Source organism: Struthio camelus, chromosome 6, assembly GCF_040807025.1.
Source record: "Struthio camelus isolate bStrCam1 chromosome 6, bStrCam1.hap1, whole genome shotgun sequence".
NCBI lineage: Eukaryota > Metazoa > Chordata > Aves > Struthioniformes > Struthionidae > Struthio > Struthio camelus.
This window is the reverse complement of record NC_090947.1, coordinates 20,892,426-20,904,590: the sequence shown is the minus strand read 5'-3', so window position 1 is coordinate 20,904,590 and position 12,165 is coordinate 20,892,426. Positions and strand designations below refer to the sequence as shown.

Genomic DNA, 12,165 nt, shown 5'->3' with positions numbered 1-12,165 from the left:
ACCAAAATAATCTTGCTAGGAACAGTCATAACAGGCAGAATTTCAAAGTGCAAGGAAGATGATAAGAATAGATTTCTACAAGTCCTGACCACGTGATTTGCGAAATAATTAATTCAGCACGTCCCTTAAGAAACACGGAGTCGTCATTAATCTGCCAAGCAAAGGACTCTATCAGACTTGAAAACTGAAGAGATCCCAAGAATATAATATACAAAGGGTGCAGTCCCTCTCTCTGCGCACCTAGCTCTTTAGCAGCTGCCGAAAAAGAGACGCTCGGTATGTAAACATTTTTTACTTTTATTCCTTCTTATTTAAGCCTTAATGAACTTAGCTGTCAAATGCGTGACAAATAGGGCACGCCGCTTCCTGATGTGGGGCTCGGCAGCAGCCCGGCGCTGGGCTGGGCGCACGCGGTGACCTTTGCTTCCCGGCGAAGGGGAAGCGGCGAGCGCGGAGCGCCGCGGAGGCCGGCCGCGCCGCGGCTCGGGGGCGCCGTGCGCCGGGGCGCGGGCTGCGCGGCGCGGCCCGCCCGGCGGAGCGGGGAGCGCCCGCGCGGCTGCACCGCACCGCGCCGCGCCGGGAACAATGCCGCTGTCAGGGCATCTGCTGCCCGTCCTGGGAACGGTGAGAAAAGGGCCTGAACTTCTTTTCAAGCGAAGGTCGTAAATTTTCCTTTGCGTCATAATAGAAGGCTATAAAACGGGGCCAAATTTTACCCAGGGCAGGCTGTATCCAGCAGCTAATGAATTCCGAGGGCGCGCTCCCCTCCGCCACCCAGCGCTGCTCCCCTCACACAAAGGCCGGCCTTTCGCTCTGTTTTCCTTTTCTCCCCCCTTTTTGCCGGATCCCGTTCCCATTTGCTGGCTCGGCCGCGGTGGGTTTCTGCCCGAGTCTCGTCACCAGAGCACGGGCGGATGCAGCGGGAGCCTCGGCAGATTCACCCCTTTGAAGCCTGTTAGGTCCACAATCAATAATCCAAACCAAAAGGAAAATTGGAGAGTATATTTTTTATGTAAAGTCACTCTCTTCCCACTCTATAATATATGGACGGCAAGGCTGAAATTTCTCTGTTAAGCCCCAGAGTCAGCTGGAAGTACTTTCTGCAAACAGGATATTCTTTATGATCCCTTGCTGGAGTAATTTCTAAAAAACCCCAGACTGAAGCTTGTTATTACTTCCGTTTTGGTGGCAGGACAGAGACAAAGTTTCCTATGTTATGAATTATACATTCAAACAATAACACATTAATTCAATTATTCAAAGATGACAAATGTTTATGTGCTTTCGTAGTGACTAAGGCACAGATTTGCTACTTCACAAGAACTCTTACATTTTTATCAATGAAGTTTTATATCATCCTGTTGGTCCGGGAAAGAAACCAAACTCCAGGAAGACACGCGGTAAAATGGACCCGAACATAAATTGAAGCCCTTTCATAAGAGCGTTTATTCCTACATATAGCCCGGGCTATTTTATCAGTTTGACAATTGCCGGAGTTGTTGTTATAAATCATCATAAGTAATTCCTGAAAGGGTGCGAGGCTGCTGGGGGGCGGGCGGAGACTGTAAATCTTTCTGTTTTATTGCTCTATGAACATATGCTCCGATTGAAGAAGTCTTAGATCCTTTACTGGAGACAAATTCACGCAAAGCTGGAGTCCCACTAGCGCAAAGGAGTAACATTTCCTTAATACTTTTTCAGCCCACTTTACGATGCCTTAATTCTGGTGGTCGTGGCGAAGGTGCTCTTGTCTCTCTGCCGTCCTTTATTTTTAAATCACATTTTATTTTTTAGCAGCCACCTAACGGGTGTGGGACTTTTTCCCGGAGATTTCCGAATCTGCCACCAAATGGGCATTTCCTTCCGAGTCCTCCTCGCGCTCTTTGCTCCACCAGTGCCGAACTTTTGACTCTTACTTTTATGTAAGCAGCAAAAGACCTCTTCATCATTCAAAATGTCTTAACAGTGGTCAGAATTATTTTCAGCTTTGCCTATATATACACGTGAGGATACACAATGCACTATGTGTGTATATGGATTTGTGTATGTACACACAGGCACACGAGCCTCTGTATGCGCACAGAGCTATCTCTGCAAAAGTACACAGACGCCGAAATATATGACTGACGGAAAAGGATATAAAGAACCATTACTTCTTACTTGAGGCGAGATTTAAGTACATCATTTCCAAGAAATATAGGATTATAAATCCGAAGCCGTACACAATAATTTACATTGAACTTATGCTTCCATCACTGGACTCCAATCTTCTTATAACTGGTTTGCAAAGTCAGGAAAAGCAATGTAATTTAGATAAATGTTACAATGCACTTATGGTTAGTATGGTAAGGTAATACGTTACTGTCAGATCCCCGTGCTTTGGATGGTAATGAAATCATAGCAGATGTTAGATTAGGTGTAGTGTATTTATAGCTACAGATATGTCAGAAAATCAAACAGAAGAGCTAATATAAAATTTTCCCGAGCTGGAATTGTTGGGGATCTTTGTGTGCATACATGACGGATATACATCGGGTTTGTTCAGTGTCTCTTCACACACACACAGAGGGGAGGCAGGCTCAGAGCAGACGCACACACACACAAACATACACACACAAATGTCAGGAGTCTTTTTTTTTCCTAGGGCTTCTTTAGCCTCCGGATAGTTAGGGCTAGTCCTAGCTGCCCTGCGTTTTCCGAGCGTGGAGAAGGAGAAAATTAAAAAAAAAAATCGTGTACGCCAATAAGCCCTAGCACGTTGCCGTCAGATGAGAATTGCTGCGGAGTTACCCCTGGAGCAGACTTTCGGTTTCAGCCTGTCCCAAACACCTCCTCCTTCTCTGCCTGGAAATCTCCCGCGGAATTCACCTCTCCCCGGCGCTGGAGCAGCCGCTTGTGGCTGCAGCGCGGCTCCTCCAGCCCCGCGGGGTGCGTAAGTGGGGGCCGGCGGCCGAGGGCTGCCGCGGCGGCCCGGGGAGGGCAGCGCTTCGGCAGGGCCGGCGAGAGACCCGCGCGGCGCCGGGAGCCCGCCCGCGGCCCGGCCGGGCGCGGGGGCGCAGCGCGGGGTGCGGAGCGCGGGTGCGGAGCGCCTAGGGCGGGCAGGCGGCTGCGGGGAGCGCGCCAGCCTCAGCCCCGGCGAGCCGCTCCTAGGATCACGTGGACAAATATGCCTGTATTTTAAGGCAGTGCCTATATTTCTGATTATAAAGGGGTTTCTCCTGCTCTTCCCCAAAATTCATCAATGGCTGCACGATTTAAAAACAAAACAAAACAAGAGCCGGCCAATTGCTGCCTTTGATTCCAGGAGGCTGATGGCTAAAGGGTTGTGTGTTGATTTTTTTTTTTTTAAACCCCAACAAATTCCGATTTCCACTCGCCTCTTTTATTGGTAGTTGAGCCTGAGCCTGTTTTCATTCTTTCGGGAATTCTGGTGTATGGAAATGTCTGTAAAACCGCAAGATCAGGTTTAGGACAGTATTGTCTGCAGACAAAGGGTGAAGGATTTATTCTAAGAACTGCAAGAGCAGATCCTGAAAAGTGAGGAGCCCAGGTTTATGATAAATTGATACACAGGTAAGCAACTGCATGACAAAATGGGACCTTTAACCACAGGGGCTGCATTATCGCCTTTACTCAGAGACTGTCTGGAATTTGTTTGTAATCTCTGCCCACAACGGCTACAAATGCATGGAATAATCTCCACCTTCCTGATCATTTGAAGCTAGTATGTGCTATTTATTATGCTCTTTAAACAAAAAGTGAACTCCTTCCAAAAGGCTAAGAGGAGATGTTTATCCCAATACTGATCCCAATTTTTCCATGATTTAAGGAAGGGAATTACAATTAAGCAAATAAAAGAGGGAGAGACAACTTTGCTGGATGCTACTGTTGCCAAAGTAAGATTGAACATCCCATTAATTCGTTGCCGGGGATAGCCGGGCAGGGGGTACCAGTGTTGATTTGTAAAGTGCGATTTAAAATAGGCTCATTGGTAATGTAGCCCCTTCGCATGGTTTCTCAAATGTTCCTGCCAAGTGTCTTCTACTACATTTCCCCCCTCGCATTGATGTTCCTCGGTCGCTGCTGTTTTCCTCCCCGAGTTGTTTTCCTGCTGGTATTACCGGTATTCTCACCTCTTGGAGTTGCACAGGCTACTGGAGCGCGATTAGACGTCTCTGCACGCCGCAGGTTCCCGCAGCGCGGCGGTGCGGGGCGCTCGGCGGGGGCGCGCCGGCGGCTCGGAGGGGCGCGGGGCGAGCCGCGGGCTCCGGGCGCGCACGCACCCGGGCGGCCGCGCAGCCTCCGCGCCTGCTTTTACACCTAAACTCCCGGAATTTACCAGCCGGGATCTCCCAAGCAATCCTAGGTGTCTCCTTCTAATCACTTGTGGCCTGTGCGGTGAGCTCCTGGGTTAGGTTTCTTGGAGAACCCCCAGAAAAGCCGGCCTTTGTGCCGGGGCGGCCGCATCCTGCCCCGGCAACCCGGCGAGCCCCTCCGGCGCCGGCGCTCCCTGCGCTGAGCGGGAGCAAGGAGGCAAGGGGAAAAAGTTTTTTTTCTTTTCTTTTCTTTGTTTTTTCTATTGCGTGTTACTCTGCTCGATCAGAACTTAAAGGCAGCGCACATTTTTCTTAGCTGTATGCCTCCAAGCTGCTGGCCTGCCAAGTTAGTCAGCTGAATCCAATTACTGCAAGCAGCATTTCATTTGGCTCGATGGAAGCACTCACTTATAACTTCACCTAAAATTTCAATAATACCTATATTGGGCCCACGCCTGAATAATTCTAAAGATTTCCCTGGGTTTAGGTCTGGCAACTTTTTCTCCGAGGTCGGTTCTGATGGAGAAGAGCTAGGAGCAGAGTGCAAATGCAGTGTGAGACTCCCAGCTCTCGGGCTACAAACTTTGGGGGTTATTCTTGTGGCTATCACAATTCAGGAATCTGCCAGGTACTTCTCGCCAGGTAAAGCATGGCTAGAGCAAGGAGTTATTGCTTGTGAGGCTGAGGAGCTGCTTCGGAAAGGTGTGTGAAGTCGATAATAAATTAGACACAAAATGAAAACTTACCGTGTTAGTCAACAGCGGATAACAATGACTTACTTTACAATGTTATGATCTCTCCGCTCAGGGGCTAAGGTGCAACCCATCTTAAGCTTTCTTCTTGCACGCTGCAAAGTGCTATTTCTAATGAACTCTGTTTAAAAAAATAAAGCACTTAAAGTTGACGTACGCCCACATGAATATATTATATAAGACGTTCCCGGGACAGGCCCGGGCCAAGAACCTGAGCGAGCACCGTGTGTTGAGCAGCGTGTCATGAAGCTCCACTTCCCTAACTCCAGTTTGGCGGCACAAATTAAGGTGATTTGGAGAGGGAATGCTGCATCCGACTGGGTTTGGATAGGGAGAGAAGACTTGGTGGAAAGTTGTAAGCTCTGTTGTGTTGTGAGCTATTGGAGGCGCTTCCGTTGGTTGTTCATTAAGTGGTGAGTTATTGCTATACAAGCCAAAGGTCATTTCAAAGGCTTATGGTTGCTAGATATCGTCTTTATAATGACCTGGGCTTCTTTGTGGGGGATTTTCTGGCACTCTTAATGTTCTCAGAGTCCTGAGTCGACACCTTACACATCCAAACGCAAAATGCTCGTCTCGAGCCACAAAACATTTGCGGCGTGTTTATGGCGTTGGAGTTTCCTAGCTTATCTCTCTCTATCTAAAACGGGGGGTGTGAGGGGACAAGGGGAAAGCCAGCGCTGGCTCCACGTCCCTGGAGCCCTCCCCGGGCCAGGGCGGCGGGCCGGCAGCGCGGGGGGCTGCGGGACAAGCGCGGCGCGGCCGCAGCGGCGGGCGCTGCGCTGCTCCTCGCCCCGGCGCTGCCGCCTCCCGCGCTTGCTGCGCGCTGGAGCCGCCGCGCTGCGCGGCCGGGCGCGGGGCCCCGGCGGCGGCCGCCCGCGGCCCTCCGCGTTATCTGCGGGCCGGGCCGCGGCATCCGAGGAGCAAACGCCACGGGCTCCCCTCGCTCCTTGCTCTTGCGGAGGCCGTTGCTGTTTGGGGGTTAGTTTGTCACTTTCTTTGCTCCCCTCCTCTCCCGAAGCGTTCTTAATAAATAAAGAGAAGCCATCTGCCCCTTGTCTGGCGGGAGATCTGACGCGGACTTAGAGAAGCAGAGAGAGGCTTCGGACAAGACGTGCGTTTAGTAACAGAGTCCTAAGGAAGGAAGTCTCAAACAAAACAGCTTCCGCTGAGAGTTCTCACTTCTGTTGCAGGTCCGTGCCCACGGATTATCCAAAGGAATCCGAAGACCCTACACACACAGTTAAGGTCAAAATTCAAGAAAAAACATAAGTGTGGTGAGTTTTCTGAATTTCCTTTTCCATCCATCTCTCGCTTCCCCCCGCCCCACAGACGCCCTTCGTAGGGAACCAGACTGCTAGGGAGCGGATGGCCGGCTGCGAGCAGCACTCGCGGGGCAGGGCGCTGCCCGTGGACCTGCGGGCCTGGCACGGCCGAGCAGCGTGAGCCCAGCGCTCCAAACACCCAGAGCACGTTAGGGCTCGGACCTCCAAATAAATAACAGTCCGCAGAAAGCCCCACTGAAAGTGGCTTGAAAGTGCCGGAGCCGACCCCGGCAGGGGAGAAGATAAGGCCTGAACCCAGCCGGGGGGAGCGGGTGGCTCCCCCGGGAGGGACCTCGTAGCTGCCTTAAGAAAGAGCCTGAGGTGCCCCAAGGCGGTGGCGGCTCCGTGCGGCTCGCAGAGCCCGGGGCCGTGGCGGAGCCGCCGGGCCGAGCCTCTCCTTTGTTCGCGGGGCCCTTTCCGCGGCCCCGCGCGGAGGCTGCCCGCGGCCCCCAACACCCAGACCCCTGCCCGGCCCCAGACCGGCCCCTCGGCCAGGCTCGCTAAAGCAGCAGCCGGAGCCGCCCGCCCGCTCGGGCCCGCCCGGAGCAAGCGCTGCAGCCCGTTTCGCCCAGCGGCCTGGCCTGGCCCGGTCCGGTCCGGTGGCTCCGGCTCCAGCTGCCGGCCCGGTGGCTGCCTCGGCCCCGCTGCCCGCGCCCCGGAGAGCGGCGGGGGCCGGCGGCGGCCCCAGGCCTTGCTTATATACGGGCTCCCTCCGGGCTGCGGCCGGGAAAGTGCCGAGTGGGGAATTCTTTTGCTGGGCTCCCTCCTACGCGCGGCCTGTTTTACACTTCTGAAAGTGCTAGGGCTTGGGAAGTGTTTTCCTTTTCATTCCTTACTGAAGCGTTTACTGCCATAGCACTAGCAGTCATAAATTTTGTTACAAACCACAATGACAGGTGCATTGATATGCACCCTGAGAGCTCCGGCTGCTTTAATAACCACTCCACTGGCCGCTCTCGCCGCCTTTTATTTATTCGGTATCATATTAGATATTGATCCTAAGCAGAATTAAGTGTAGTGGAAGTTTTAGTAGAGAACTGCTTAATATGAATGTGCCTGGGTGCCGGGACGGACGCGCTGGTGCCCGGGGGACTTGCCAGCCGCGGGGCCAGCCGCGCTCCGCGTCCACGAGCGGGGTGGGCGCATGTCCTTGCGCGGGGCTGCGCGGGCGCGGAGGGCTGGGCTCCCGGCCGCGGCTGGCACCCAGATAGAGCCGGGAGAGCGTCAGTAACTTCCAGAAGCAGTGAAACCAGTGGCGGGACAAAGAGCCCTATTATCATATGTAATGTCTAACAGTTCAGATGAGGTTAACCTTTGTGGAGAGTAGGAAGGGAAATTTGAAACACAGACATGGATACTTTGCGGTTTCCTACCCTCAGTGCATTTGAGCCCACCTCCCACCGCTCAGTCTCACCATTTGGATGTTACTTTTTTTTTTTTCCTGGAGCCTTTTTCTGGCCAAACCACCAAGTGTTGAGCCCCTGCTTTGGTGTTACCTACAAAAACATCAGCCAGTGCCTTGTACTCGTGGAAAATCAAAACCTGGAAAGGTCTCCCTCTCCCTCTTTCTCTCCCGCTCTCTTTTTAAGATCTAAAGATGAGCCACCAAACAGTTGAGCATTGTCCATGTGATTTATGGCCCATAGCCTCCTTTTTAGGTTCAAGCAGAGTTCACAAGCAGTTGGTATTTCAGAAAAGAAATAAGGCTTTTAACAGCTTAACAGCAATATTCTTTCTTAAGATTCTGTGTATTGTTTTGGGAACTATATTTTACAAGGCACATAAAAGCATACGCTTAAGGCAGTGTTGTGCTAACAAAAGTCCTCAGTCCAGACTACTCCCGAAAATGTAGATGATAGGAGTAGAAAATTAGCGACAGAATTATTTTTCACTAAAATGCTTTAAAGACTCGTCAAGGTTATCGCAGTTTATTAAAACTCGTCTAAATCACTACTGTTCAGTTCCTTAGGCCTCCCTTTACTAATTTTTACAGGAGAGGAAAATAGCTATTTTTCCGTTACTATCAGCTTCCCAGAAAAATTCACGCTTTTATTCACGAAAGAGAAGAACGACTGTGTCTTGTGACAGGGGATGGACTGTTGGGAGTGACTGCGGATTGCAGTTCTCTGAGTTCAGATGCATCTCGCGGTGAATTTTAGAAAACAGACCTGTGGTACTGGGTAATACGAATTGCTATGGGGCAAAGAACATCAGGCAAATGTATTTATTGGGAGCACTGCATAATTATGGACTGGAGAATGATGACTATCAAAGACTGTTCAAAAATTTCAAAGCTACTGTTCTCTAGTATGTTAATAATATTAAACCCTAAAGAAAGACAAATTAGCTCATAAAATACGCGGAGATACAGACTTACGTTGTTAGGTGAAGTATGTGATCATTTATAAAATAGCTAAGAAAGGTCAAAAAGCCCTACCCAAAAGGAAAAATATCACATAAAAATAAGAATGGGAAGTGTTAAAAATCCATAGCAAAATTGCAGATGAGTTTCTGTCTTATAGCAATAAAAATAGAAGTTCTGCATACAGCAGGGTAAAACCCTGCCCCCCCAAAATCTGACCTAAGGGGACTTTTTGCTTTCCATGCATTTTCAGTCGAAGCAGTTTGACTGGGGGAAGGAGGGAGGAGGAGAGGAGTGCAATAAGTCTTCATGGTGGTAAAAGAAGAGACCAACGTTTATAATGAAAACAATCCCCTAGAAATGATTTCCCGTGTCTCAGATTCTTTCTACTCGGGACAAATAACAGGGACGAGAAACGTTGGGCGAAGGATTTTAATTCATCGCAGAATTAAAATAGGGGAGCTGACCTGCGACTTTCTTTATAGTGCAAAGTAAAGTTCGTGAATGGCGTTGGTTATACTTTAACTCCTCAGGAATCTGGGGGGCGGAGGGGGGGGGAAGGAGGCCGGGTTTACAAAGGGGACGGGATTTTTCTGCTTTTCGGCGGCCGCAGCCCATGCGCCATCCATCATGTCAGCCGTGCGCGGCCGTGCGCACGCGTGTCGGGCGCGCCAGGAGCCGCGGAGCGGGGGCGCCCCGGGCCCCGCGGCCGGGCCGGGCTCCTGCAAACACCCCCCGGCCGGGCCGCCGCCGAGCAGGGCGCGCCTAGCGCGGGCGCGGAACCAGGCGCACCCGCGCAGGGAGCTGCGGGGAACCTCCCAGGCGCCGCGGCCCGCAGCGGGGCTTGTCCAAAAAGGTGACCCGAAACACTGGCGGGCGGGGGTGGTCGAGCAAAGCGGCCTCGCGTGTGGCTCGCTGAGGGCCTTTACGCCTCCTCGTCGCAGGACGTCGAGGCAGATCCGTGAAGAAGCAGTCCAAATAAAAAAAAAAAAAAACACAACCCCTAAAATGGCCCAGGAAAGACGCCTGCTGTCTGTGCCCATTTCTCCGCAGCACCATCGCTTTCAGCCAGCTCCTTCCCTGGCGTGCCCTAGCCCTTCCCTGGTGTGCCCTTCTCCTTCCTCGGTGTCCCCTGCTCCCTCCCTGGGCTCCCCTGCTCTTTCCTTGGTGTCCGCTGGTCAGAGCCCCGGTGTCCCCCCCTCCCTCCCTGGGCTCCCCTGCTCCCTCTGTCGGTCTCCTCCTTTGCTGGTGCCCCCTTCTCCTTCCCCGGTGTCCCCGGCCCTTCCCCGGTGTCCCCCGCTCCTTCCCCGGCCCCCTGCCTCCGCCGCTCCCCCCGGCCCCGCCGAGGGGGACCCGGGCCCGGCGCACGTGTAGGCGGGCAGGTGCCAGGGCGTGCTCGGGCCAGGCCGCCCGCTCCCGCCCGGCGCCCCCCACTGAAGGTCTCTTTTGTGTCCCCTGCTGTCCCCCTCCCAGGTGGCTCCCGCGGCGGCGAGTGGCCCAGGCCGACGACGTGAGGCGCGGGGACCCGGTCAATGTTATTTGAGCAGGGGCCGCGGGCCTCGGCGATCGCAGAGAGCAAGATGCAGAAAACCGCCTACTACGACAACGCGGGGCTCTTCGGGGGCTACACGTACAGCAAGGCCGACGCCTACCCCTACGGCGCGGCCCACCAGCCCTACGGCCAGGCCGGCCTGGAGGGCGAGTACCCCGGCTCCGCCTGCTCCGTCCAGGGCTCCGCGCCCGTCCGCGCCCCGGCCCACAAGGGCAGCGAGCTCAACGGCAGCTGCATGCGGACGGCCGGGGGCGGCCCCGGGGGCAGCCAGCCCCCGGGCATCGGCGAGCAGCAGCCCCCGGCGCTGCCGCCCTCCTCCCCGCCCAACCCCCCCAGCGCGCCCCCTCCGAAAAAAGCCAAGGGGGGCCCCAACTCCGCCGGCTCCGCCGCCGCCACCATTAGCAAGCAGATATTCCCCTGGATGAAGGAGTCGCGGCAGAACTCCAAGCAGAAAAGCACCTGCGCCCCCTCAGGTAGCCGGCCCGGCCCCTCCCGGGGTCCCCTGCCCCGTCCCCCCCGCCTGGCCCCCTTGCCCCGACCCCCCCCGCGGGCCCCGCCGCCCCGGTCCGCCGAGCCGCGCTGCCGCCCCGGCCCCTCTCCTCCAGCTGCGGCGGCGCCCGCCCCCGGCCCGCGGGACCCCCCCTGCGGGGCTCGGGGGGCAGATGAGGGAGTCCGTCCTCTCCTACTGCAAGCCCCGCGGCGGCAGGATGCGGCCCCCCATCGGGGGCCGGCAGAGGGGGGCGGCGGGGGGGAGGCCCCCCCTCCGAGGGGGCGCGCAGGGCAGGGCGGGCGGCGGGCCGGCCCCCTGCGCCCCCTCCCCGGGCGGCGGGCTCTCGGGGTCCCTGGGGCTTTCGGGAGGGACCAACGGCTCTTTGTGCCTCTTCCCCCGCAGGAGAGAGCTGCGAGGACAAGAGCCCCCCCGGGCCGGCCTCCAAGCGGGTGCGCACCGCCTACACCAGCGCGCAGCTGGTGGAGCTGGAGAAGGAGTTTCACTTCAACCGCTACCTGTGCCGGCCGCGCCGCGTGGAGATGGCCAACCTGCTCAACCTGACCGAGCGGCAGATAAAGATCTGGTTCCAGAACCGCCGGATGAAGTACAAAAAAGACCAGAAAGCCAAAGGGATCATGCACTCCCCCGTAGGACAGTCCCCAGACCGGAGCCCCCCCCTGAGCGGCCCAAACCACGTCGGCTACTCCAGCCAGCTCCCCAGCGTCAACAGCCTTAGCTACGACACCCCCTCGCCCACCTCCTTCGCCAAGTCCCAGCAGAGCATGTACGGGCTGGCCGCCTACACGGCGCCGCTCAGCAGCTGCCTGCCGCAGCAGAAGCGCTACGCGGGCGCGGAGTACGACCCCCACGCCATGCAGAGCGGCGGCGGCTTCGCCAGCGCCAGCCTGCAGGGCAGCCCCGTCTACGTCGGGGGCAACTTCGTGGACTCGATGCCGGCCTCGGGGCCCATGTTCAACCTGGGGCACCTCTCGCACCCCTCGTCCGCCAGCGTGGACTACAGCTGCGCCGCGCAGCTGCCCGGCGGGCACCACCACGGACCTTGCGACCCCCACCCCACCTACACAGATCTCACGTCGCACCACACGTCTCAGGGACGCATCCAGGACGCGCCCAAGCTCACGCATCTGTAGCGGGCTGGGGCGGACTGAGAGCGAGCGGAACGGGCGCACCTCCGAATTACCTCACTTTTCTGACGTGACAGTGTTACTTTGCTCTCGAGGGCCAACAGTATTAGTGGATTTGTCTCCCCTAACAGCTACATTCTTTTTGTTTTTCCTTTTTCTTTTTTCTTTTTTTTTTTTTTGCGACTCTAAGTAGGTCCATGAAAAGGAGCCTTTCTTTTCTAGC

At 55.3% G+C, this 12,165-nt stretch overlaps 1 protein-coding gene across 1 annotated transcript; it reads left to right on the top strand.

The window, feature by feature from the left end:
- Positions 1-10,287: 10,287 nt before the first annotated feature.
- HOXD3 (homeobox D3) lies at positions 10,288-11,964 on the top strand. The gene is made up of 2 exons (XM_068948497.1): positions 10,288-10,780; positions 11,200-11,964. The coding sequence occupies exons 1-2, from the start codon at positions 10,288-10,290 to the stop codon at positions 11,946-11,948; spliced, it is 1,242 nt and encodes a 413-aa protein (XP_068804598.1). The 3' UTR covers positions 11,949-11,964.
- The last annotated feature ends 201 nt before the right edge of the window (positions 11,965-12,165 follow it).